The following is a 27,158-nucleotide window of genomic DNA, read 5'->3' on the forward strand; positions in this document are numbered from 1 at the left end:
GCTTACTCTCAGCGCTTGTCTACTGAATCTTCTTGAAAACCAAGCGTAGGACTTGCTCGCAGTGCCTCGGCGCTCACGCCCGCCCCGTGAAACCAGGCGTCCGCGTTCTTGCCCCGAGACCTCGCACATCTGGGAGCGTGTTGGCGGCAAAGCGGCAGCAGCCTCGGGAGACGGCCCGCGGGGGAAGAGGAGGCCCCGCATCTCAGCCTCTTCCTGCTGGGGCGGCGCGCACACCTCCTGCAGCTGAGGCCTCCACGTCCCACGGGGGCCGGGCCGCGGGGTGGCATCCGCCTGGGCACCCTGGCACCAGTGCAGAGAGACCCGCGCCGTCCCCCGGACACACTGTCTGCGCTGGCCCCACAGCCCGCCCAACCTCGGGGCAGGAGGAGCCCAGAGGCCGTGAGAGGCACACTGGCCAAGCGCAGAGGGCACCACGCGGTCGTGCTACGGCGGCCTGAGCGTGCCGCCAAGGTCACACGTTGATCCCCAACTGCCAAGGCTCTGGGGCCCCGGGGAGGGGTGAGGTCATGAGGGTGGAGCCCCCTGAAGGATAGCTCCCTCCCCCCGGCCAGGGAGCCACAGAGAAGACACCGTCCGTCCGTGAGCCAGGACGCAAACCTCACCGGAGGCCACACCTGTAGGCGCCCAGCTCTGGCCTCCAGGGCCGGCTTCTGGAAATACCTGCTGTTCAAGGCCCTGGGCTGCAGGGTTTGCTGGGGCGGCCTGAGCCGACTTGGACAGGTGAGCACCTGAAGGTCTCAGGTGACAGATGGGGACCATTGGGACAGGGCCGGGCTCTGGACGCTCATCACCCAGCAGGAGCAGCTGAAAGAATCCGTGTGTCGGGATCCATGCAGAGGACAGAGGACGCCCGGGCCCTGGGGCCTCCCGCGCAGGACCCTGGAGATGCGCGAGCACAGCAAGTAAAGCTGCGCGCGTCTGCGAGGGGCCCTGGGCAGCGAACCACAAAGGGCGTGACAGCCACGGACGCCGGGGGATTGGATCATCGTTGGCACCGGTCTTGGGTCACAGAAGCGCTGTCCTCCCCTCAGTGGCCTCGCTGGGGCTGAACGTACCTGGGAAGAAAGGCGTGGCTCGGCGTGTTTAAAATGAAAAAAATGGGTAAATAAATAAAGCCCGTATCTCATCAGTAGTTCTCGACCTGCTGGAAGGCCTACGTGCCCCTGGGAACAACCATGTGTGTTTGTGGGCCCTTTCCGCATCCAGCTGCGTCCTTAGGGCAGGACAGTGTCTTACCGCTGCGGGTCCAGCGTCGAGCGCTGTCCCTCCCATAGGGGGGCTCCTTAGAGATGCTTGCTGAGGTGAGGCACTGGGGACCCTGAGTGGCAGGCTGGCCGGCCGGGGGCAGAGCTCCGAGCCCGAGACACAAGGGTGTGGCTGGCACGATTCATTTCCCAGAGATGCTGCAAGAAATTACGGCACACCGGGGGCCTTGGAACGGAAGGAAGGTGTTTTCTCAGTTCTGGGGCCACGAGTCTGAGATCCAGGCTGGGCCACGCTGCCTCCAGGGGAGGGTCCTTCCTGCCTCCCCCGGCCTCTGGGGGCTCCAGGCGTCCTGGGCTTGTGGCCGTGTCCCTCCCATCTCTGCCCCTGTCCGCACACGGCTTCTCCCCGGCACGTCTGCATCTCTCATAAGAACACCAGTTGTTCGATTTAGGGCCCGTCTGGGTAACCCGGGATGACCTCATCTCGCGATCTTCTGCAAAGACCTTATCTCCAAATAAGGCCGCATCCACAGGTACTCAGGGCTAGGACTCCCACCTACCTTTTTGAGGGACACAATTCAACCCACTGCATCGACCCTCCGTCTGGCATGGCTGCTCTTGAGCTCAGGGAACGCACAGGGATGCAGAGGGCCACAGGGCCGCCCGTGTCGTGGACAGGACAGGAAGACCTGCAGTTGGCAGGGAGGAGACGCCTGCTCCAGCCCCACCCGCAGGGCGATCATGGCTAGCCGGGCGGCGGAGCGCCCCACATCCAGCGTCCAAGCACACGAGAGTCGACGCGCAAAGAAGCAGGAACAGTGGAGAAAGACTTGTCCCCGGGCGCCCGCACGAGGCGGCTGTTGATGTGGGGTCTGACCTGAACTTACAGGTGCCTGCAGGTGGGGCGCGGTCGCCCCGCAACCCTGAATCCCAGCCCCAGGCCATTTCCCGCAGCGGCTCCCGCCCTGCGGCCCCAACCCCCGAGGATCCAGCTGAACCAGCAGGCCTCAGAAATAAAGGAGGGCCAACTGCTTCGTGAGCGCAGATGTCCCAGCTTTCCTCTCCCCGGGCCCCGCGCCCCGCGCCCTGCGGGCGGGCGGGCTTCCACACTTGACACGGGTCGAGGCGTCCAGGCGCACGGCTGTGGCTTGTGACTTTGGGGCCCCGACCCCGCGGGCGGGTAGGAAGCAGCCGAGACAAAGACCAGCGGTAAGTTGTTTTGTTCTCGGAGCAGGTTAGCGGCTGAGGCCCCAGAGTCCAGCCTGTTTGCTCAGCTTGGAGGCAGCAAGGGTGTGTCTCTTGCTCGGCCGGAGCCCTGTATGGACGCTCCCCGTTAGGTGGCCCGTTGGGGGTTTATTCTCTCACAGCCCAGAGGCCCTAGGCCCCAGATCCGCCCGAGGCTGCGAGGGAGACTGTCCGGGCCCCGCACGGCTCCTGGTTGATGAGCCAGTCTGTGGCCTTCTGTGGCCGCATCCCGAACACACTCAGACCCAGTACAGGAGGCTTTCTCGGGAAGGGAGGCACGGAGGACCCGACCGTGCCCCCCCAAAGTCACCCCAGAAGGTGACTGCGCTCAGAGAGGGGCCCTTACAGAGGTGGTTAAGGGGTCAGCCATTACCCACTCTGACTACTGTCCTTGACAGATACATATTTTTTCTTTCCTTCTCCTGGTGTTTTTACTCGGTGAGTATAGTTTAGCCTCTTCTTCCAACAAAGTAGGTCAGGAACAGAGAGACTCTTCCGGAAGACAGCAAAAACCTCAGAGTCGGCAAATGTCGGTGACAGCCCCGGGCACGCCCAGCCCCATGGGGCGCAGCCCCGCGTGCGGCCAGAGAAGACCCTGGGGGCTGGGTGCCCACCGATGGTCAGGGCCCCGCGCCGCACCATGAGTGGGGACGCAGGGCGCACAAATCCCGGTCTGGAGGCGAGGGACAGCGGTTCAACAATTCACTGAGTGCATAGCCGGTTGAAATCCGTTGGCGGCACGTCTAGGGGGGCGGAGGGGGGTGCAAAGCTTCTAGGAGGAGTTGATGTTTGAGCTGCGACTGGGCAGCTGAGCAGGGTTGGGTCCATGATGCGGGATGGGGGACGCTGAGGGCCCGTGAGTCTGAAGGAACCCACCCCGCCCCCCATGGTGGTGCAGGAAGACAGCGACCGGAGGTCACGGGGCCACACTGGGGCAGCAGGGGACGGAGAGGCAGGAGGCGGCCCCTCCGAAGTGAGCACTGCAAAGTGTCAGAGACGTGGCCATCCCTGCCCACGGAGGTGGCGTGAGGCCCGCTACACGTGGGACAGCCGGGCGCAGGGCCGTGTCCTCGGGACCCTGACTGAGCAGGAGGAAGGACGGAAACACATCGCGATGGAGGGCAGCATCCAGGATCCATGAACGGTGCTGCCGGTGGGAGAAAATGTGGCATTTCCCGTGGTGGCCACGGCCCTCCTTCTGACAAATAGAACCCCGACTTTGTCCAGGACGGGGGAGGGCAGTGGGCAGCCCTACAGCACAGAGTGAGAACTCCGCCTGGCCATGATCAGGGGCCATGAGAGGAGCCTCAGCAGAACATCTCCCTGGGGACCTCACGTGGAAGATGGACACAGCCGCCCCCTGACCCTGACAGTGCGGTCGGTACAGAGCTAGCCCACAGCTCAGAGATATGGGGTGCAGAGCTAGCCTGGGATGGGGGATGGGGGATGGGGTGCAGGGCTAGCCTGGGATGGGGGATGGGGTGCAGGGCAAGCCCTCTTGCACAGTGAACCCCTCAGCCCACAGACCGGGAACATCCTCCCACGTACAAGGGCAGCCTGCACCCCAAACTAGGCCAATGGCAAAGCACTTTTTCTCCAAAGGCAGCTTGGATGTATCATGCATATTGTATTGATTGTAAGAAATGCTCCTCCCTCTTGTGGATTTGCTGGGGTACTTGGGCTGAGGAATTTGTGATTTTTATAACACGCATTAAATTCTTACCTTTCACTTTCATGGTCTCCTGGGACTTGTCCCTATTCAGTTTTCTCAGGCTTTCTCTTCAAGAAAGCCGGTCCCTGTACCTGAACTCCGACCCTGTCCCAAACCCAGAGCCTGTGCACCCCCGTAACCCCTCCCACCCATACCCCCTCCCAGGCAGCACCGACCGTAACCGACCTGCAGACAGGTGCGATAGGAGATGGGACCGCGCCACCGTGGCCCCGCACCTCCTCACAGGACACAGGGGCCACGCGACCCAGCCTCCCTGGCAGGAGAGGGATGACCTTGGATCAGGACAGCGAGGAGGGAGCCTCTTCCCCCGAAGGGTCCAACCACCGCACTACCAGTGGGGGTGCCTTGCCAACATGAGGAATTCACAGAGGGGCTACTCCCACAGGAAGCCAGCTGCAGACGGCGCTGGGGGGCTCTGCCACACCCACGTGCCAGCAGCCCAACACGGCGGGAGGCTTCAGAGAGGACAGGGGGGGCTCAAGGCCACCCCTGAGCACAGCCACCAGCTCCACCCACCACCTTCATCCCATACAAACCATCACCCCCTAACACAGGGCCACCTCACCTGCCCACAGCTCCACCTACGTGCGCAAGAGAGGCGAGCGTCCCCGGGGTCACCCGGGACATCAGTCTGGCTTGCTCTCGGCGTTCCCAGATGGAGATGAACCTCCAGTCCCAAATGTCTCGAGTGCAACTGTAATTATCGGAGGGGCTTCGCTACCTCCACAAGCCACCGTCTCCCGTCTCCGTACGAACATTTTCCCTCCTGCCGAGCTGACTGGTCTCTGGGGACCGGCCCCCAGCGTGCCCTCTCCGTGCCCAGGAGGACTCCGGCCGAGCCTGCGCTCAGCCTGGAGCACGAGGCGCCGTGAGGCGCAGCCATCCGAGGGAGGCACGCCTCCTAGGACGCATTTGCCCACGGCCTGCTTGCCACCCAACAGCTGGTGCATCTAGGCCCGCCTGTCAGCAGGTCCTCAGGGGTCGGCCTGGGGCTCCCAGCTCCTGGCCTGTGCTGACTAAAGCCTCCAAGGGGTTTGGGTTTGTCCAGCGATCCATCCCAGGCCAGGACAGGACATCTGCCCGAGGGAGGGCCCAGGGATGCTGGCCTGGCTCCAACACGCAGCAGGGACCGCGCCCCGATCCGCGGGCCCTTGCCGCCACAAATGCCTCCCGGGGCTTCTCGTCCGAATGTTCAGACAGCCTGATGGTAAACGGGTCCGAATCCATCCTTAATGCATGCGATCTTGAGCAAGTGCGGGTGGGGAAACTGAGGCAGAGCAGGGCCCTCGCACAGAAGCCGTCTTCCGGAGGTCAGCTCGAGAGCTGCACCCAACGCCCACAGCAGCAACATGTCTGTGGTGGTGTCCTCCGCCCGGCCGTGGGGGCCCGGGGTCACCCTGCCCAGACACTGCCCGTTCCCCTTCGGGGCTCGCTCTCTTGGGCCATGTGGTCCCGGCCCTGAGCTATCCCTGAGCCACGTGACTGGGGGGCTGGCCACGTGCCCCCACAGGAAGCCAGCCCTGCTGGACTGGGTCCCCGTGGCTGACGCCCTGGGCTGGCCCGGTGGGATTTCTCCGGAAACGTGGGACAGACCGCGGTGGCCTGGCCGACTGGGGATGGCCTCACAGATGGTCAACCTGGGGGTGGGGGGGCCTCAAAATACAGATGGTCTCCAACTTACGGTGGTTCGACCTGTGACTTTTCAACTTTATGATGGTGCAAGAGTGACCCACGTCCAGTAGGAACCGTACCGGAATTTTGAATTTGGATCTGGTCCCAGGCGTGCCGTCTGCATCCCAGCACCCCCGCCCCGCCCCGGGAATGCTGGGCCCGGCCGCACGGTCAGCAGGGTCCACAGTGATACCCCGACAGCCATTCGCTTGTCGCTTTCAGCACAGTGTCCAGCAAGTGACGGGAGCTGGTCCACTCTATTAGAAACTAGGCTTGTGTCATGAGTCTGCCCAGCGGCAGGCGAACATCCGTGCTCCTGCCCGGTGTGTCTACAGCGGGCCAGCCCAGCGGCGATGTCCCGGAGGTTACGTGTGTCAGATGCATTTCCAACTCACGGTAGGTTTATCAGGATGGAACCCCGTCCTGAGTCGAGGGAGGCTGTGTGCCGGAAAGTTCTGGGGCACCTCTCCCCTCGAGAGGCAGGGCTGGCCGGCTCTTCCAGCAGACAAAGGGCACAGGGAGGCCGGTGGCCCCTCTGGCGGCCCCTCTGGCTCCGTGGCTTCGGGGACTGCTCCCAGCCCAGGCCTGAACCATCACCCGGCAGGCTGCAAACACCAGATGCTGCCCCCACAGAGGCTCGCTGTCCCCCGGGACACGATAATCCCTGCCCACAGATGTGCGGTGACTTGGCCGAGGCCGGCGAGCAGTCACGAAGGAGCAGAGGCGGGGCAGGAAGGGCCCAGGAGCAGTCGGCGGCTGTGGGCGCCAGGCACTCCGCCCTGGAGGTGAGTCCTGCCCCGTTGTCTCTGCCAAACCCCCCCCCCCCAGCGCCCCGGAGGCCTGAGAAGGGGGCGCGCTGAAGGCTGCTGGCTTCTCTCAAGAGAGGCCAGTCCCCTTGTTGAGGCGAAAATAACTGAAAATCACAACAGACTGGAAAAAGTGGGGGTCCCGGGTCCCCTGTTCAGCCCTGCCCCTCCCCGTGAGCCCCCCCCCAGCACAATGTCACATACGGGAACGGCAGCCCCTGGACGTGGGGAAAACGCACGACAAATTTCTTTCCCAAAAGCTCAGGAGAGACCATCAGAGCAGCCAAAGGACATGGTCAGAGGCTCCCGGCACCAGTTCTGCTCCCGAGAAATCCTCCTTCTTAACTGGCTCCTTATGTCTTTATTCCCTGGGTTTTGCCTTTTGTTATTTCAGAGTGAAACACATTATCCAAATAAGCCCCCTTTTCAATGAAAGAGAAAAGAAAGTGGCATCAACTTCAATGTAAGGATGTAAATTTAGGGTGAAGAAAACCCACCAGCTGTGACCAGAGGGGAGCCCCCCACGGGCACGCCCTCCCCAAAATCACAGTGGAGGGGTGCAGGTTGTCACCAGACCATGGCGTCCGCGTCCTGAGTGCAAGGGCCGGGTGGGGACAGTCGCCAAGGCCTGCTGGCTCAGCCGTCCCCGTGGGGGCTCGGCTGTCAGAGTCACTCCCACCTGGGCTGGGCTGCAGGTGGCACGACCTTGAGCAGCAGAGCAGAGGTCAAGGCCCAGGGCTGCTGCGTGCTGTCCACTCGGAGAGTCGCCCGAGGGCCCCGGCTCCCCCAGGTGGTGTCGGAGGCAGCAGAATCCCGAGGGCTTTGCCACCGCGCCTACTCGCAGGCTGCAAGAGGAGGGGGGACAGGAGGAGCTCGACCCCACCCGGAACCACTGGGCTCGAGCTGAGTCACCTGGCCACACCTAGCTGGGGGGAGGCTGGGACTTCTGTGCCTATCCCGGTGGCCAGGCGCCCCGCTGAAGTCAGAGGAGGGGAGAGGAGTATTGGAGACCCTGCCCCACAGCCATGTCCGAAAACGGAGCCGTCCCTGTTCATGACGCAGAACGCAAGCTCACACCATGTGTTGGTCTGTCCTGTAACACACCACAGACCGGGGCGGGGCGGGGGGAGCTCATAGACAGACGCTGATTCCTCACAGTTCTGGAGGACAGACAGTCCAAGACCGGGGGCCAGCATGATCACGGTCGGAGAAGGCCCTCTTCCGGGCTCCCAGCCGGGACCTCTCACTGTGACCTTTTAAAAGGGCTCCAGTCCCATGCGCAGGGCCCTCACCCTCAAGGCCTCATCACCTCCCCAAGACCCCACCTCCAAATGCCATCACCCCTGGACATTTGGATTCAATGTATGACTTTGGGTGGGCACGAACATTCAGACCACCACAGGCCAGACTCTGAAGGAGATCTCTGCACATGTGGGCAGGAAGGTGCTTGAAAACCCAGAGAGAGAAAACCCACAAAAGTGTAAGGTGTGTCTTCTCCAAGCCCAGCCAGACCCCCAGCAGATGGGGATCCAGCCCCTTCCAGCCCCCAAGTCCTCGGATGCCATTTGGGTGACAATCCTTTCTGCATCCTTTCTCACGCCCAGCCCTGTAACTGAGGGAGCCCTCTCTTTCCCCAGGCAGCCCTTCTTCACCAAGAAGACAAGTTCTTCTAGGTGAATTAGCTAATTGTTATTCACTGGGTGGAAAACATGAAGTTCAGACCACAGACTATTTTGTTTCCCTGTCTTTGACAAAGCTCTCCCCGTGTGGCGGGCCAGGCTCCCCGGGTGGCCTGATGCTAAGCCCAGGTGCATCCAGGGGACAGTGGGCTTCTTGTGCCCAGCTCTGCTCCCTGACTGCCCAGTGTCCCCCCCCCTTGTAGCCCCAGCTCCCTGGGTCCAGGCCAGTCTTACCCCGAGGCTCAGGGTGGCCCCTCAATCCAGGCCAGGCCAATCAAAGTCACAGTGTTGATTTGGAGATGGACAGGACCGCCGTCCGGGCCCCTTGCAGATGTCCCGGAACTCTCGGGGAACAAGGAGCTCCTTCTGCTGAGCTGTAGCCTGATGGGGTGTCTGTCTGGGGGGCTGGGAGCCAACCGCACCCCCCTTCAAGGTTCTCTGGAGAAGGAAACCAGCCCAGGAAAAGAGTGGCAGATCCTGACATCATGGGCGTGCCTGGAACCCGTCGTGGGGAAGCCCAGGCTTCAGTGACCTGTGCCAGCAAGGTGGGCTCTTACTGCCTTTTTCCTAAGCTAGTCTGAGTTGTACTCCTGTCCCTTGTGGATTACAGAAGCGCGGTGCGCTCGGACCGCCCCGCGTCAGGTGCATGGCCGCGGACGGGCACCGGAGCACCGGCCCTGGCAGGCCCGGCCCCCTCCCGCCCCAGGGGGACAGGCGCGCCCAAGGCTCTCAGCCCGCCAGCGCTCTCAGGGCGCAAACCCGCCGACAGCCTAGGCCCCAAAGTGCAGCGCTGGGGCTCCACCGCTCAGCCGGCAGGACCGTCCCCGCTGCCGACGGCACAAGGGAAATGAGGGTGGACCCAGGCAGCGCGGAGGGCGGGCCTCAGCCGGGTGAGCAGGAGGGTGCCGCCTGCCCTGCCGTGTCGCTCCTGGGCGTCAGTCCCCAACCCGCGAGTCCGGGAGACGGGCTGTGCTCACCGCCCGGGGAGAGCACGTGCGGCAGGAGACGTGCCACCCACGCTTCTGGGCTGGGAGCAGGAGAGCTGGACAAGCCTCCCCGCAAACCGCCCCCCTGCTCCCACGCACATGGGTTCCACCGTCCTGGAATGCCGGACACTCGCGTGCATGATTGGCATCACCAAGGGTTTGCGGGACCCCTGCCACACCCACCAGCTCCCCTGTCCGTAGACCGCCACCTCGGGACAGTGCGGGCTCAGGGAAAGTGCCGAGGAGGAGGGGTCATGTGGGGACAGGTGGTGTCCTGGGGGAGGGGCAGCGGGTGCCCTGACATGAGCAAGGGCCGCAGAGGAGGTGGGCAGCTCTTCAGGATGCATGGGGCACATCGGGTTCTCCCCAACCCAGATCCCAGAATTAGGTCATGGCTCCCCCTGCGGTCCCCAAATACACAGGCAGGCATGCATGCACACACGTGCACGTGCCCCGGTGAGCACACGTGTGTGTACATGTGTGCACATGCTTGTACATGTGCGTGCATGTACACACACGTGTGCACGTGGTAAATACACACACACACATACCTACACACACAGCACAGCAAATCAAGTGAATCCTCAGGGGAAAAACTCCACTTTAAGGTAATCTGCGGCCCACATGAGGGAAGAGGGCCGCAACTCTAGAACAGCAGCTTTGATTACAAACAAAACGAAAGCGGCGCCCACAGTCCTCTGCCTCCAGGTCAGGTTGGGGCGCCCAGCTCTGTGGGAGGCTGGTGTGGACGAGGCTCTCAGCTCTGCCGGGAAGGCCGTCGGCCGGGACCTGGGCTTTGCTGGCTGGCTTTGTCAGCCCGAGGTCGGGGAGCATCTGGCCAGAGGTCGGGGGGTCGGGGGCATCAGGCTGGAGGTTGGGTGGAGGTCGTGGGGGCATCAGACGGAGGTCGGGGAGCATCTGGCCAGAGGTCGGGGGGGTCAGGGGGCATGAGGCTGGAGGTTGGGTGGAGGTCGGGGGGCATCAGGCGGAGGTCGGGGAGCATCTGGCCAGAGGTCGGGGGGGTCAGGGGGCATCAGGCTGGAGGTTGGGTGGAGGTCACAGGGGCATCAGGCAGAGGTCGGGGGGCATCAGGCGGAGGTCGGGGAGCATCTGGCCAGAGGTCAGGGGGGTCAGGGGGCATCAGGCGGAGGTCGGGGGGCATCAGGCTGGAGGCCGGGGGCATCGGGCCGATCACACGTGTGCTCCCAGTAGGGCTGCGTAGTAAATATTTTAGGGAGAAATCAGAGGTGTCCCAAAGATACTCTGGCACGCGCACGAGGACCCCAGGGATTTCCGACCCTGAGGCCACGGCCCCTGGGCTGGGTGCTGGACGCCAGGCCCTCTGCCTTCAAGGGCCTTCAGCCGAAGCCCGTGGGATGAGGGCCGGCTGCCCGGGGCCTCCAGCGTCCAGCACCGGGAGCGAGGAGCCTGGGCCAGGCATCCCCCACTAGGCCCCGGTTTCTCATCCAGACAAGGAGGACTTTGGAGGAGCGCTGAGGGCAGTGCTCATGCATCCCAGCGTGCACTTGGAGACACAGACCCGGGACCCGGGGGCACAGGGGCAGCACCCCCCACCGTAACGGAGGGAGTGGGTCTGGATGTCGTTTGGTGACTTGACATGGGTGCGGACAGCGCAGGCCAGGCCCCAAGCACTCGTCGACAGCGACTTGTCTGACGCTTCCAACAGCCCTGCCCTCAGAGGCCACTCCCACCCCGTGCGGAGATGAGGGCCCTGATGCATGGGAAGGCCGGTCATTGACCCAAAACGGGGGGACGGGCTTGAACCCAGACAGAGTGACCCAGGTCTGGAAGAGGGGCCGGGAGCTCAGAAGAGAAAGCGAGACAGACAAAGACAGGGAGAGAGAGACAGGGAGACAGAGAGACAGAGATACAGAGACAGAGACACAGAGACACCAGGAAAGACAGAGACAGAGAGACAGAGACACAGAGGCCGGGAGGGAGAGATACAGAGACAGAGAGGCCGGGAGGGAGAGATACAGAGACAGAGATAGACAGAGACAGAGAGACAGAGAGAGACCTGGAGAGACAGAGAGACCGGGAGGGAGAGATAAAGAGACAGAGATAGAGACAGAGAGACAGAGACAGGCAGAGAGACACAAGGAGACAGGGAGACAGTGACAGAGAGACAGAAACAGAAAGAGACAGGGAGAGAGAGACAGGGAGACAGACAGAAACAGAGAGACAGGGAGACAGTGACAGAGAGACGGAAAGAGAGAGACTGGACAGAGACGGAGAGAGCGTGGCAGGCAGTGCTGACCCTGAAGAGCGCAGGCTTCCTTAGGAGGCGGCCCTCCGCTGCCCTCCAGGTGCCCTTCATAGCTGTCGACCCCACATGTCCGCCTGGAGGAAGGCCAGCGCCCCAGCCCCGCCGGCCCTGACCTCCCGGCACCTCCGGGGCGGGAGGGTGGTCCAGGCTGCAGGGCGCTGCTGCCATCTAGTGGGCACATGTGGTCCCACAGGGCTCGGGGGCGCGCGCCAGGCTCCCCTGGACACCCTCCCTGTCTGTGGGTCGGCTCATCCCTCACCTCCCACAGTCCACGGTCAAAACAACGAGTGGCCACAGTAACTGCATTCCCTGGACAAGAGCCTGCTTGTCCGCGCCCGCCCCGTCCCCGGGGCCCCGCGCACCCCCTCCCATCCAGGCTCAGGCTCGTGCCCGGCCCTCACCTCGACAGCTTCGAGCAGCACTGGTCAGGTGTTTCCAGACTGCCCTCAGTCTGTCTGGGTCACTCTGATGCTTTCTCGGGATTCTCTGGGGGTGTGGGTTTGGGGACATCCTACAGAGGTGAAGCACCTTCTCCTCGGGGCACCTTGGGTGCATGCTGCCAAAGTGACCTTGACCCCAGGGCTAAGGCTCCTCCTCTGTCTTTCAGGAGTGACTCAGTCAGTCCCCCACACCCAAGAGGAGGGGGCCTTCACCGGGCCCACGACTCCTGCTGGGCCTCCAAAGAGCTGCAGTGGGCTACAGCTCTCCCCCCAGCAGGTGCGTCTCCTGGACAAGGAGCGTGGCTCTCCCCACAGCAGGTGCGTCTCCTGGAGAAGGAGCGTGGCTCTCCCCACAGCAGGTGCATCAACTTGACAAAGACCGTGGCTCTCCCCACAGCAGGTGCGTCTCCTGGACAAGGAGCGTGGCTCTCCCCACAGCAGGTGCGTCTCCTGGACAAGGAGCGTGGCTCTCCCCACAGCAGGTGCATCTCCTGGACAAGGAGCGTGGCTCTCCCCAGAGCAGGTGCGTCTCCTGGAGAAGCCACAGCTTGGGCTGAACATGGTTCTGCCACATCCACTGAAGACCCAAGTAGGAACAGGAGCAGAGCAGCTGGGAAGGGCAGGCTTCTGGGTCCTGGTGAGGACCTGAGCAGGAACCCACCTGGGGCTGGGGGCTGCGAATGTCTCGGACAGCTCCCGGAACCAGAGAGGAAGCCATGCATCCCAGCCTGGGGACACCACTCCTGCCAGCCCTGCCCACACTTGGCTCAACGCATGGAACAGCCCCCACACCCAGCATGGGTGAGGGTCTCAACCCCCCATCTCCAGGCCAGGGCACGCACACCCTGGGTGAAGAGCACAGCCGAGCCCCCGTGGGTCTGGGGTCAGGACTCAGTCTCCCAGGTGGTCAGGCTTCCGCGATTTCTCCCTGGGGGAAGGTGAATCCTGAAGCCTGTGGTGGTGGCCTTCTAGCACCTGCCGCCCACCCTTCCCATGTCCCACCCCCAACAAATAGAAGTTTCTGTGAAAGGCACGAGCCATTGGGCCTGGTAGGGCTGAGTGCTCCATCCAGGCTGAGGGTCCACTGAGGCTGAGGGTCCACTGGGGGGAGGCTCCTCCCAGGCTGAGGGTCCACTGGGGGTAGGCTCCTCCCAGCCCGCGAGAGCACTAGGAGCAACGTCCCCTCTGTCCACTAGGTGGCACGCTTGGCCGCACTGTGGGCCGGCGCCCTGGGAGCAGGAACCCGTGGATGGGAACGTGGAGGGACCGATCCACCGGCCTGGAGCTGGACGACAGGGACAGGCCCTGCGTCCGCGGGCACGCGCCCTACGCTGTCGGCAAGCTCTTACCGCGTCAGACCAACTGCTTAGCCAAGCCGATGCCCCGTGGGCTGCCCCCCGTGAAGAGAGTGGAGCCCATGGAACGCCCCCACCCCGCACACCTCTGGCACGGGGAGGGTCTCCCCACTCATCTTCAGGCCAGGCCTGCCCAGGGCCCGGGTGCTCAGGACTCAGTCTCCCAGGCGGGCAGGCTTCTGTGATTTCGGACCCACCGTGGGCTGCACTCCTGACAAGCTCCGGGTGGTGCTCCCGGCCCCAGGACCCCCTGCAGAAGCCCTGAGCAGGTGGACAGGGCGTCCTCCAGCCACATCTGATGTCCCCCAGCATCAGTGCGGTGACCTGAGGAGGGACCGGATCCTCCGGGTCCTAGGAGCTGCAGGCCCCGGTTCCCTCTGTTAATCGTTCAGGACCGGGCGTGAAAACTTGGTGCCCCGGGGGACACTGCTCCAGGACGCGGGCTGTGGGCCCACTGGGTGCCCACCAGCCCAGGTGCTGAGGCCAGGAACTGGGCCCCACACTGAGTTTGCCAACCTGCAGGCCCGTCCGGAAGCCCCCGGAGGAGAAAGGACAGAGGCGGGTGCTCGGGGCTGCCCCGGGGGGACAGAGGGGGCTGGGGGCTGCAGGCGAGAGACCCAGGAATCAGCCCACAACGCATCTGACGTGCACCAGACCGTGGCTCCCCAGGGCCGCGAGTGCAGCCTCCCTCGGGCAGCCCCTGGAGGCCTGCTCCGCCCCCTCCCTGCCTGGTGCGGGCTCCAGGAGAGCCCTCGGCTTGCAGGGTGGGCAGACGACCCACCGCGACCCCTCACGACCCACAGTGTCCGACAGCACAGAAAAACTAGTTTAGAATAACGAGCCCTTGACCTGCATTTCTGAAACATGAAAGGAATACATTCCCAGGGCCCCCGGCTGGCTCAGTCGGGGGAGCGTGGGACTCTTGATCTCGGGGTCATGAGCTCAGGCCCCACATTGGGTGTAGAGACGACTTAAATGATAATAATAAAATTTAAAATATAGGTTCAAGGGGCGCCTGGGTGGCTCAGTCGTTAAGCATCTGCCTTCGGCTCAGGTCATGATCCCAGGGTCCTGGGATCGAGCCCCGCATTGGGCTCCCTGCTCGGCGGGAGGCCTGCTTCTCCCTCTCCCACTCCCCCTGCTTGTGCTTGCTCTTTGTCTCTCACAAATAAATAAATAAAATCTTTAAAAATAAATAAATAAATAAAATATAAGTTAGAGTTCCAAGTAGAATGGATATACATTTTAAAAGTCCAAGACTTTTTCACCCCCCAACGCCCTCCACACCCCAGTCCCAGTGAGCCCTGGTCCCCACTCTGCATGGTCCCCGCTCTGCAGGATGATCAGGAAAGAGAGCCTGCACGTGGAGTCCCTCTCTCCACAGTCCCCGGGAGCAGCTCAGGGCACCGGCCCCACCAGCCCTGACCGGTGCGGTCTCCCGCGGGCTGGGCCACTGAGCACGTGCCACACGGGGCGGAAACATTCTAGCAGGACACAGTCCAACTTCAATGTGCCCGCAGGGCTGGCCCTTCTGGGGCTCTGAGGGAGACTCTGCCCTGGCCCCTCCCTGCCCTACCCTGCCCCGCCCTTCCCTGCCCCCCAGATGCTCCCAGCCCCTCCCTGCCCCTGGTGTTGCCCCATCTTTGGTGTCCCTCCCTGCTCTGCCTCCATTGCCTCCTCCCCATGTGTCCGTGTCTGTGGGTCTCTTCTTTTTTTTTTTTAAGATTTATTTATTTGTCAGAGAGAGAGCAAGCACAAGCGGGGGAGCGGCAGAGGGAGAGGGAGAAGCAGGCTCCCCGCGGAGCAAGGAACCCGATGCGGGACTCGATCCCAGGACCCTGGAATCATGACCTGAGCTGAAGGCAGACGCTTCACTGACTGAGCCACCCAGTTGTCCCCGTGGGTCTCTTCTTATAATGACCCAGTCATTGGATCAGGGCCCATCCCACTGCACTATGACCTCATCTTAACTAATTCCATCTGCAAAGACCAATTTCCAAATAAGATCTTCTGAGATTCCAGGTGGACGTGAATTTGGCGGGATGCTATTCAGTGCACTGCAGCACCCCTGAAAGGGAGAGCCCAGCCAGGTCCCCATGGGAAGCCTGCCCTCAGCCTGAGCCTGAGCAGGTGTCCTAGAAGAGGAGGAAGGAGAGAAGGCAACAATTGGGGCAATCCTGGAGTACTACCTGTAGGAGGCAAGACTGCAGTCGGCCTTCCCCGAGGAAGGGCCGTGTGGGTGGAGAGAGGAGAGAACCCCTCACTGCGAGGACACCCTGGGGAGACGGCCAAGTGGGAGCCCTGAGATGGGAAGACATGGGGGCGGCCGAGGAAGGGGGGGTCCAGGACAAAGGCTCCGGTACACCTTCCAGGGGCAGTAAGTCAGAGACGGTAGACAGGGAGAGTCCGGCCCAGGAGGCTGGGCACCATGACAGGAAGCTGGCTCCCTTCGTGGTCCCCATTTCTGCTTGCTGACCCCACAGGCAGGAAGAGATGCAGCCTGCGACCCCCGAGCCAGGAAAGGTGCAGGCCGTCGAGGCTCCTGACCCTCCCGGTAGCTTCCCTGCAGCCCCTCGGGCCGCCCCCACTGCCCCGCTGCCCCCAAGGAGCACACACCCCCTGTGCTCTCCACCTGGGCTCTGGCCCCTTCCCAATCCTGCAGCTCCCACACCCTAGGAGGAGACCCAGGGCCCCCAGCCCACCCAGTGGCCCATATTCCTGACAGTCCTCCACCAAGAGGCCCAGACGGACCTGGTGTCTCCCTCTTTCAGTTCTCGAGCACCTTGAATTCGTGCGGGTCCACCTGAGCCTTGACCGGTCATGTCCTCGGGCCATGACTCCTTCCCAGGGCCCGCAGACCTTGGGGAGGAGGAAACTAAGTCTGGTTGACCTGGTCCTGGGCCCTAACCCAGCAGTCACGGGGTGAGCACAGGCAGCTGGCACCGTCCTGACACAGGGGGCTACAGAAGGAGACAGAGAGGGAGGGAGACAGGCCGAGGACAGCGGCAGAGGCCACCCTCTGTGGCCTCCCAGCCTCTCCATGCGCGGCCTCGGGCGAGGGCCAGGGAGGGAAGCCAGTTCCCAGAGAGCCCTACTGGGTGCCGTGCGGCGTGTGAGCGCAGAGTGCCCACGGCCTCCCCCGTGGCCGAGACACAGGACGCCAGCCACTCGGCCTCTGCGTGCCCGCAGCAGCCCCAGCCCCTCCCCTGCTCCTTAAGGCCCCAATAGTTTGGGGGTCACGTTACAGCAGAGCCGTGGAGGCAAGACTGGAGCCCTCGGCCCACACCGTCAGGTCCCTCCTCGGGGGAGGCGCCCTCGGGCTGCTGGCCGGCCACGGGGTCGGCGAGGAAGCCAGGGCTCCGGGGACGTTGGGGGGGGGCTCCGCGGGGCTGAGGGTGTGAGCGGCCCGCCGGGGCTCCGTCGATGGCTCCCCTCACTGTCCCAGCTCTAAAAGGGGAGGGAGGCAATGCCGATCATGAGGCTCAGGCCTACGAAAGGTCGGAAGGGCAGACCAAACCGAAGGCCTGGGGAAATGCTCTTGGGGCGTCCGGGCGCTCTGAGCCGAGGCTCACCGCCTTGTAACCCGAGCAGAAGCATCGCCAAGCGCGCGCTGGCAGCCCAGCCGAGGACCGCGGCACATGTGGGTCAGGGAGACAGCATTTTGGAGAACCCACTGGCGACGCGGAGTTTCTGATGAGTCTGTGCGTCTCACCCCCCACGCCCCGAGCCGTCCACGCTTCACGCCAGCAGCAGCGAGTGAGCCCGGGGAACGGGGGGACCCAGACCCAGGTGCCGGCGGCCAGGGGCTCCAATACCGTGAGGCGGGGGCGCGCTGTCCCCAGCATCGAACCCCAAGGAAATCTCTGTCCCTTCCTTCATTCATTGGAGGAGGCAGGGACTATTATGGGTCATTTCGTCTCCGTGGCAACGCCGAGGTCTGAAGCGCTGGGAGAGGCCTGACGAGGCCATTGTGGCCGCCGAGACGACAGGAAGTGATAGGGACAGCAAATCAATGGGTCTTGACAGGGCTGCACCGAGCTGGCCACGGGGAAGGCTCCGGGGGAAAGCTAATGAGGCCGCGCGACTCGCGGGCACCCCTCGGCCCATCCGTCCGACCGTCCATCTGTCCAGGAACAAGCCTCCTGCAGGGGGACGCGACTGCTGCCCCGGCCCCTCCCGGGACGCCGCCCCAGCGCAACTCCCCGCGTCTTGGGTAGGGCTGTCCTCACCAAGACCCTGGTCTCCCAGGACCTCAGGCATGAGACATCAGGAAAAAAACCGCACGTGTTATAAAATCGCTAACAACCCGAGTCCAAGAAGGTCCCCTGTCCTGTTTCGGGGTCACATTATTACCATTGTACGCGGTAAGGACGGTAACATGAGCACATGCTGACATTGGGCTCCGCGCTGGGCGCTAAGCGCCGCGGCTGGATAAGCCGACGCAGGGGTGCAGTCACTCTCCCTGACACGGAAGAGGAAACGGGCCTGGAAGGTTAAGTACCTTTCTCAAAGCCGCGCAGTCCGTGAGGGCTGAGGGCAGATGGCGCCGGCCGCCTGGTTTCTGACTGGCGGGATCCACGCGTGGACGTCCAGCTCACGGTCCAACGCGCTTCGGCCCCGCACTCACTGGTGGCGTCCAGCTTCGGGCGGCCTCTGCGAAAGGAGAAGCCGTCACCGGGCTTCCGTGGCAGCGCCCCGGAGCACAGAGAGCGGGCCTGCCCGCTGCTCATCCTGGCCTGCTTGCTCCCCGACCCCCTGGCGGATTCTCTGCTCTCCGTTTGCGGGGCAGCAAATTAGCGTCCCAAACAGAACAAGAGGGAGGAGGCCGCCCCACAGGTCTTGAGGCCGAGCGCGGGAGCCGCCAACTTTCTGCGGGGCCCTCGGGCGGGGCAGGGGGCTCTGCCCTGGGTTCCTGGGGCCTCGGGACTCCCCAGGACGGGGGCGAGGGGCGTGTGCTTCCGGCCTGGTCCTCTCCTACCACAATGGAGCCGTGATGAGCGTCCCCAGCAGATCTGGGGAGATCCACGCCCCACCGTGGGCAGGCTCCACGTCCCTTCACAAACACCTGGGCAATTTCTGGCAGTCTCGAGCGAGAGCGCAGGACGGGGGAGCCCCACCATGCTCCTGTGGACTGTCAGTTGGGAGCCTAATAACTTTTCATCAAACATCAGATACTATTTCTCTTTGTATCTAATCCTGATGGTTGTCCAACATCTTTTCTTCCTCCCCAAGGGTCCCTACTAAAGACGCTTTTTTGAACTGGGCGACTAGAGCCCTTCTCTCTCTATGGTCCCTCCGTGTGGCTTCCCCGTGTGGCCTCCCCACGTGGCCTCTCCACAGTCTGGGCGGCTGAGTTCATGCCAATTCAGGGCTCCCAAGGGGGTGCCCACAGAAGCTACCAGAACTTCTGAGCTGGCACGGGGGAGGGGCCACCGGCAGAACAGCCTGGGCCACGGGAGGCTGAAGGCGCCAGGACCCAGGGCCCCAGACGTACCTCAAGCACTCCCCACCGCCCCTCCCCTGGACTCCCGTGTTTTCCAGACCTGCCCAGGCTGCGGCTGGAGCACAACCCGGGGCCCAGAGTGGCCGGTTCTGTCTGGGGTTGAGCTCTGGCCAGGAGCTCCTCTCCTGGACACGGACAAGGGGGAGGAAACTGGTGGGCCCAGGGAGGGGCGCGCAACCAGATCTCCTAAGCAATCCCTCATCGTCCAGGCTCCGGCTAAATCCTAAGTGGGAGGACGGGTTAGACCATCTCGGGAGCTCGGGTCGGGCAGCTGGGGTCCCCCGTCCTGAGCCTCTCCTCTGGGGCAGAGGAAGGTGGTCCCACAGGGCTCCGCAGGCTCCATGAGCGAGCAGTGCTGGTGAGCACGCACGCGGCGCCCACAGGAATGCCCGCGCGCCCAGCCCCGCCTACTCGCGGGCACTGCTCTACACGTACACACGCCCCCACGTGGGCCCATGCACAGAGAAGCAGGTGTCCGCGCACTCAGTCACGCGGATGCTGAAGCAGAGGCGGGGAATCGTGCCGCACAGGGGACCCCGGGCAGCCCCCACGCACACACCGGTCCCACCTGCTTGCTGCCCGGGGCCCCTCCTGTCAGCCGCACCCAGAGTCCCCGTGAACCACGGGCTCACCCTGCACTGACCGTGGCTCCGGAGAGGTGGGCGCTGCTGCGGGCCCCGAGGCCAGGCAGGGGTGTGTCCGCTCAATGCACGACTGGCCCGGAGGCCCAGGCGGTTCTGGTCGGGGACACTGGAGCTGTGGCGGAAGGGTAAGCACAATGGCTGCCCACCCTCTGCATGCGGAACTCGGCGGGATGGCGCGGGGCCCTCAGGAGTCTGCACGGCCTCTGGGTGAGCATTGCCTGGCTCTGACCCTCACTGTGTGACCGTGGGCGGGCCACTTACCCTCTCTGTGCCTGTGTCCCATGTATAAAATGGGGGTAATAACATACGTACATCTCAGGAACGGTGCGTGCCTCCCGCTCAGAACGTGGCCTCGGTGTCCTCACCACTGTAGCGGAAGGACAGACCAAGGACAAAAAGCCATGTGGACAGTCCATGGGGCTAAGGGACCCCCCAGAAAAGGCCCTGGAGAGACCCTCCCTGGCTGGGGCACAGGGGAAGGGGCCGGCGGGCGCTGTTAGGGGTAATCAAAGCGCGTGATCCACAGCCACACGGGAGAGGGGGCGGTGGCCTCGGCCAGGAGCAGCCTCCAGGCCTCAGGCTCTGTGTCCCCTTCACACCTAATGAGATTCCCTTGCAAAGAGAGAAAGGCTGTTACTTTGTATCGGGGCATCTTCCTCTGCAGGGCTGAGTTCCCAAGAGGGGAGAGCCAGACAGGGGGCTGGGGGGAAGGAGCCGGCATTGATGGACTCCAGAATCAGATCCCGACAGGCTCAAATGGATTCTGCAGCCTGAGAAAATTGAAGGCAGAGGGAATTGGATTTATGCCCTGTTAAATGTAACTGCCTCCTGGTATCTCTACCCAAAGCTGTTAAAATGGTAATCTCTGGAGATGTGTGGAGATTGTGTGTGAACAGACCAACGAGCCGACCTGGGGAGCAGGCTTCTTCCGTGGGAGCTATGCACGAGCCAGCACCAGCAGCATTAATGACATTATAAACACCTTGCACTGCGGCTACAATTTAATCAGAGCATCTAAAAGTACGAGCAAACCCAAGGCTCCTGGCAACTTCTCCAAGTGTGGGGTCGCTCGGGCTTCTGGGAGCCACAGAAGCAGGCTCTGGGGGCTGTCGGTCCCGGGTGGGCTGGGGGGGTCTCACCTCTCCCGGCTTGGGGTGGGGAGGGCAGGATTCACATCTGTGCGTTCATCAGCCTGGATCCAGGACCTGCTCAGAGGAGGACCCGCCCCTCCCTCAGCACAGAGCCCAGGGGACGCTCAGGACCCACTGCCTGGCCCCGCACCCCTGCAGATGCCCCACTGTGCCTCTCACTGTCTCTGAGGGACCCAGGAGTAAGGTGTTTGAGCGTCCCCGGGAAACGGCCCTGCGCCCACTGCCTCCGGACTAGGAGGGGAGAGGCAGAGCCCACTTGTGTGGGGGGGGGCCAGCAGTGGGGCTGGGGTAGGCTCTGCTGTGCTGCGGACAGCCCCCCACCGTGCATGCACATGTCCAGCTGCGCCTGCTCCCCCGTGTCCAGGGTGGGCCAGCGGAGGCTTTTACTCTTGTGTTCACCGGGGGGACCGGGACCCCAAGCTGACGCAGCTTTCCACCACCACCAAGCAGGAAACACCGTGAACTGACCTTCAAAGGCTCAAAGCCGGTCACGCAGCCAGGCCGAACTTCAAGAAGCAGGGGCACGTGTCTGGAAAAGGAGGCCAAATTATTTGAGAATAGCTCTAAAGACTCCTGTGGTCTGCCTTCCAGACCAGTTAATTCTGCTCGCTGTCTCCTGGGCCATACAGAGCCGGGGCCTGTGGGCGAGGCCTGCCCGGGAGGGTTCTTCCCGGGCCCACAAGGGGCACCTGTCATCTGAAGATCCATCACCTGAGAAGACAAAGCGTTTCCTCCACCTGCTCTGCGTCCCAGAATGTACCTGAGCCGGTCTCCTGGCTGGCGGCCAGGCGCGCGTCCCTGTGCGGCACGCAGCGTCCAGGGGACCACCCACACGCCGTCGGACCTGGCTGAATCTGGGGGTCCGGAGATCTGTCGGCAGTCCCGGCACTGAGGGGCACAGTATTTGGAGTCTCATTCTCTCTCCTCCCTGCTCCACGCCAGCAGCTCCCGTCTGAGTCTGGCTCCTTCTGAGTCTGCCAAGCTCAGCCGACACCTGCTGGCGTCCTCCTCCTCCTCCTCCTCCCCCTCCTCCTCCTCGGGCCTGTGGCTGGCATCCGTGGCTCGTCTGGCCCCACCCCGTCTCTCACCGAGTGCACAGAGCTTCCTCTCTGTCTGCCACGTGGGCGGGCTGTGCCCCGAGGTTTCAGGCTGCAGCAGTGCCCGTTGATCAGTGCCCATTCCTGCAACGGTCCAGGCGGGCTATGCTCCGTGGCACCGAGCCATCCCCAGGCTTCCGTGACAAGGGCTGCTTCTCACTCAAGCACAGCGGGTCCTGGGGGGACTCGGACTCAGGGGCCAGGCCGGCAGACGCTCCGGCAGCACACCCACCGTGGGTGTGGGGCAGGAAAAGCCTCGAGGCCCCCGCCTCCCGGCCCTGGGGTTTCCCAGCGCTCGCGGACCCCAGAGAGGGGGCTCAGGAGGCAGGGGCCAGAGCGGGCTGTTTTATCTGCTATCTTTGAATTTTTTGCAAGAATAGGTTCAGGCATTAACTGGTCGAGTTAAAAAATGTTTCTCACAACTTTTTTTTTTTTTAATATTTTATTTATTTATTTGAGAGAGAGAATGAGAGACAGAGAGCATGAGAGGGGGGAGGGTAAGAGGGAGAAGCAGACTCTCCGCTGAGCAGGGAGCCCGATGCGGGACTCAATCCCAGGACTCCAGGGATCATGACCTGAGCCGAAGGCAGTCGCTTAGCCAACTGAGCCACCCAGGCGCCCCTCTCACAACTTTTTTTAAGGAGAAAACAGGGAGGAAAGGTTGGGAGTCAATAATGCTGCAGAGCGTTCCCTCCTGCACGAGGAGGCAATGGGAGGAAGCCGGAGCGGCCAGCGGGGGGCAGCCCCCCAGCGGTCGGGGGCTGCAAGGGCCCTGGCCGCCCAGCCAGCCGGACACGGGTGTGAGGTGCCGCGTGCAGGCTCCAGCGGCCGTGTCCACGCCTCTCCTTCCTTCCTGTCCCTCAGCGGAGCGTCACGGGAACAGGACACGCGGGGCAGGCCCTCGGACTAAGTTTCCTCCAATATGCTCAGGATTTCGAATCCTGGCCCGCGTCCTGTGGGGCGCAGAGATGTGGACCGCCGAGCACCAGAGATGGCTTTCTCCCGGGCAGACTGGATCACCCTAGGCTCCCTTTACCCGTTCTCTGCACGGACATTGTTTGAGGGCTGCAGCGGACGCGGATCCAGGCGCTGGGGGTGCAGCGGTCGGCGGGGGGGATAGGTGCACAAAGAAATCCCTGTTGTCCCTGAGCACAGGAGGAGGGGGGCGACAGAGGACCGCACGGGCGCTGACGGACGCCGTGGGGTCCAGCACGCAGGGAAAGGAAGGTGCCGGGAGGGGAAGGTCAGGTAGCTGACCCGAAGGAGGGGAGGGAGTGGGCTACTCACACAGCTCGGGGAAAAGCGTCGCAGCCTAGGGAAGGCCCAGCGCCCAGGCCCTGAGACAGAGGCACGTGGAAGGTGGGGAGACAGCAGACGGGCCTGCGGCTGGAGGAGAGGGGGTTCGGCGGCTGCAGGAAGAGCTCTGCTGTGCTCGGGGTCTGACAGGGCCGTGCTGACCTGAGATGGGGCCAGTACACGTCTGGGGTCTCTCCCCGCAGAACAGGGAGGTGAGCGGGGGCATGGAAAACGCCGAGACCCAGAGCCCCCGAGGGCAGAACCCGCCCAATGCCTCCTACCTGCAAGCGGTCTCTGACCTCCTGGCCACAGTCCTTGCAACTGAATAAGTTAATCTCCGCAGGAAGGGGGAGCCATGGATGCCTTGGAGGACGCGCTGCCTGGGTCCCTAAACCCGCTAACCCTCCCCCTTAATCCGATTTCAGACTGAGGCTATAGCAGGTCCCTAATCAGTTTTTAAGGTTAGGGACAGCATCCCCGCTCCCGCGGTTGCCCAGGGCAACGGTGGGGGCTGGGCGCCAGAGCTTGGATCCCTGCCCATGGGATCCGGACGCTAGACGCTAGCCTGCTCTGCCCGCCACCGAGAGGGGACCCAGGGCTGCGGCTGACGGCGGCCGCCGGGTGTACCTTCCGTGCAAAGCAGTCCCCAGACCGAGGGTTGAGCGCCTGGCTTGGAAGACGAGATTTCAGGAAAGAGCCATGGCAGCACCAGCTTGGATCTCCAGAGGCCAGAAAGAACAGAAACAACCCTCCACCGAACACCAGTCCCGGAGGCCGTCCCCGTCCCCGAGGAAAGCCTTCAGTCCTCCGCACCTGTGTGCTCCCGGCCCCTCCCCCCTCCCCATCTGCAGGCTGCTCTCACTCACTGGCCACGCCCCTCCTGGACCCCGGTCACTCAGGGCACTTGCCACTGCCCGGGACTAACTCGCAATGAGCCTCCCTCCCCAGGATGAAGGTCCCAGAGGGCCTTGTGCATGAGTCACATCCCAACGCCTAGGGAGGGAGTGAACGGGGGGGGGGGGGGGGGGGGACATGCGGCGTCACGACAGGAGGGGGCTGAGCGTGGCGGGAAACTCTCGGTGGGTACGGTCGCTGAACCGCATCAGGCCCTGGGGCACAGGGGGCCATCAGCGCCTGTTCATAGACACAAGCCCAGCCGTCCAACCCGCTCGGCCCACCAGCGCCCAGCCCAGCCCCGCTCTCCATCCCGTAGGCCAGCAGCTGGTGACCCCTGGGCCCCAGACGGGGAGGAGCCCGTCCACCGTCCACTGGGGAGGGAGTGGCTGCGCGGGGAGGCTGGGAGTCTCCAGGAGCTGTGGCAGCAGGGACGCCGGCCTCTCCTGGGGGGCCTTCTTTGTTTGAGGGTCTGGGTGTTTCCAGCCCTTGGGTTCCAGAGGCTCCTGAATTCTTCCCAACCGTTCCTGGATGACGTGTGTCCCATGCAGGATGAAGCAGACAGTGAAGGAGCATCTGGGCTGGAGCCCGTGCTTGCGAGAAACCCCTGCCAAGTCCACTCCCGGGCCTGGAGAAGCCACAGGTGGACCAGGTACCCGGAATTTCCCGGAGCTTGGGCAGCCGCCACCAGGTGGCAGTGCGGGGACATCCCGCCGGGCCAGGCCGACTCTGGGCCGGATGCCGAGTTCTGCGCCCCGTGGGCAGTGGGTTGGCAGACCTCCCACACCAGGCTTCGGGCAGCAGGAGTCCCAGGTAGGACACACCGCAGTATGTGCATTCCTGGGCCTGCGTGCCCCACCACACCTGGGACAAAGACCAGGCTCCACCTGGCTTTCTCTCTGCACCCCAGACGCTTGAGCCTGGAACCGCCACTGAGCTGTGAGGAGGCCCAGGCCTCGTGGGAGGCCAGCGTCCTGCCGAGGCCGCAGCTGACAGCCAGCTGGCCCTGAGAGATGAGCTTGACCCCAAGATGCAAGCCAGCCCCCCACGCCCTGCCCAAATCCACGAACCAGGTCAACGCTGCTGGGGCTGGATGCCGCTAAGTCTGGACCACAGGTAACTGAAGCGTGTCTGCTCCCCACGGGGCCCCTCCGTGCACGTTTTCCACGTCTCTGCCCACCCCACAGGGAGCTCGTGTTGTGTTGTACGGATTCAACAACGACACACGCATATCGTGCTGGGTGCATGGTGTCCCCCAAACACACGCGTCCCCTAGAATCTCAGAATGTGACATTACCTGGGAAAAGCGTGTTGCAGACCTCATCAGTGCAGATGAGGTCATCCTGGGTGAGGGTGGGCCCTGAGTCCAATGAGCGGTGTCTTACAAGGGGAGGAAGCAGACCTGGGGGAGGCAGGCAGGGTCACCGCGTGACCGGGGGCAGAGGGAGGAGGGATGCGTGGAGGAACACCAAGGCCACCGCCAGGAGCCAGGAGGGGCAGGAAGGACTCTCCCGGAGCCTCCAGAGGGAGCGGGGCCCGGCCTACACCTTGATTTAGGCTCTGGCCCCAGAATGGCAGCCGGGACGCCCCCAAGTGCATGAGGGGCCACGGAAGCCTTCGCTGCCACCCATCCTGGGCCCACAAGAACTCTGTCACTCTGGATTCCAGGTGGGATGAAGTCACAAGAAAATCCCGCCTGCTGCAGGGTCCACCAGCTGCCAGCCAGAAACACCTAGAAAGCCCCTTCCCCCCCCAGGGGTGGAGGGAACTGTTCTCCTGCTGGGTTTGCAGAGCACCTGAGCCCGGCGACCCACAGGGAGAATGCCAGCCCTCGACTAGCCCAGGGGGCACACACTGCCGTGGCCAGTTTCCCAGACGCCCACACCGAGCCCGTGTCCCAGCCGCGAAGCTCAGCCTCTCGGGTGGGCGCCGCCCCAGAGACCCCACCGCGGCCCAGCCGGCAGCCCCCCGGCCTCCCCCTCCTGGGCACATGGAGGGCCCTCAGCCGCCACCTGCATCCCCAGAACCCGGAGCTCAGAGGCCACCCACCCGCCGGGGAGACATTGCCAAGTGGGGCCCGGGGGGCGGGGCAGGGGCTGGGCCGCAGCTGTTTCAGCAGCTTTTCTTCCAGAGCGAGGCCTCTGAGCCTCACTTCCTCCCTGCTGTTGGGAGTTCTGCCAAAGGCACTGAACGGGAGCCCCCGCTCTCGACCTGCCCCCACCTCCGCAGAACAGCATGCAGTTGTTCTGTCCGTGCCCAGACAAAGCGCCGCAGAAGCCAGGGGCCAGGCCCCCGCGTGCCGGCACGTCCCGTACACGCAGGCCTGCCCGTGCACACCAGCAGAAAGGCCCGCCCGGGCCGGGTCTTCCGAGGTCCAAGGTCGGGGGTTGTCTGTCCTGCCAGCTCCCAGAGTCCCGGGCTCTGCGGCGGGGGCACGGGCTTCTCCAGCCAGCTGGGGTGGGGAGGCCAGCCCCAGGGCCTGCCAGAACGCACGCGTCCCCTGCAGAGGTCTCCCTGGTCTCCCCGGCTCCAGAGGCGTCTGTCTCTCCACGGAAGGAAGCTCTGTCCAGAAAGGGAGAGCAAGTAGAAAACCTCCAGAGAAATGGGGCTCGTGCGTGTTAGAACCTCTTCCACGGGGCTCCCTTCCCTGCCCGCAGCCTCCAGACCCCTGTGGGCCCAGCGTCCTGCCCCAGCCCTGGGCGGCCGTGACAACAGCCCTATTCACCAGCAAACACTCCCCCTTACGTGCTTCCCTTGGGATCAACCTGACATCCTCTGCTATCACTGCAGGAATGGGTTTGCCATCGTGAATAATAGTGATTTGCCACATTTTGTGTGTTACATTGCCAAGCTGCGCTCAGGGCGTGAAGAGGGGCTGGAGGGAGCCCGGAGTGCTGAGTCATTAACCGTGTGATTAACGGTCCTCAGCAGGGTGGTCACGAGACCCCAGGCCCGACCTCCAAGGGTGGGGGCCCAGCTCTCAACTAGTAAGGCATCAGGTCGGGGCCTCCCAGGAGCTGGATCTGAGATCACAGCACCTCTGCCTGCCCTCCTTCCAAGTAATGACCCCGACTCCCCCAAAGGCAGACGGGATCCAATCCTGTGGTTGTGGCATTTAAAGATCCCTTTTTGAGGGTCCCCAGGTT

The 27,158-nt window shown here is 63.5% G+C and overlaps 1 protein-coding gene across 1 annotated transcript; it reads right to left on the bottom strand.

Moving 5' to 3' along the window:
- Window positions 1-11,592: 11,592 nt before the first annotated feature.
- Window positions 11,593-21,904, bottom strand: LOC116626833. The gene is made up of 6 exons (XM_032396381.1): window positions 21,814-21,904; window positions 21,486-21,636; window positions 21,194-21,254; window positions 19,574-19,686; window positions 17,929-18,080; window positions 11,593-12,604 (listed from the first exon to the last, which is right to left on the bottom strand). The coding sequence occupies exons 1-6, from the start codon at window positions 21,902-21,904 to the stop codon at window positions 12,282-12,284; spliced, it is 891 nt and encodes a 296-aa protein (XP_032252272.1). The 3' UTR covers window positions 11,593-12,281.
- Between the last annotated feature and the right edge of the window lie 5,254 nt (window positions 21,905-27,158).

This window comes from Phoca vitulina, unplaced genomic scaffold (assembly GCF_004348235.1).
Source record: "Phoca vitulina isolate PV1807 unplaced genomic scaffold, GSC_HSeal_1.0 scaffold91, whole genome shotgun sequence".
NCBI lineage: Eukaryota > Metazoa > Chordata > Mammalia > Carnivora > Phocidae > Phoca > Phoca vitulina.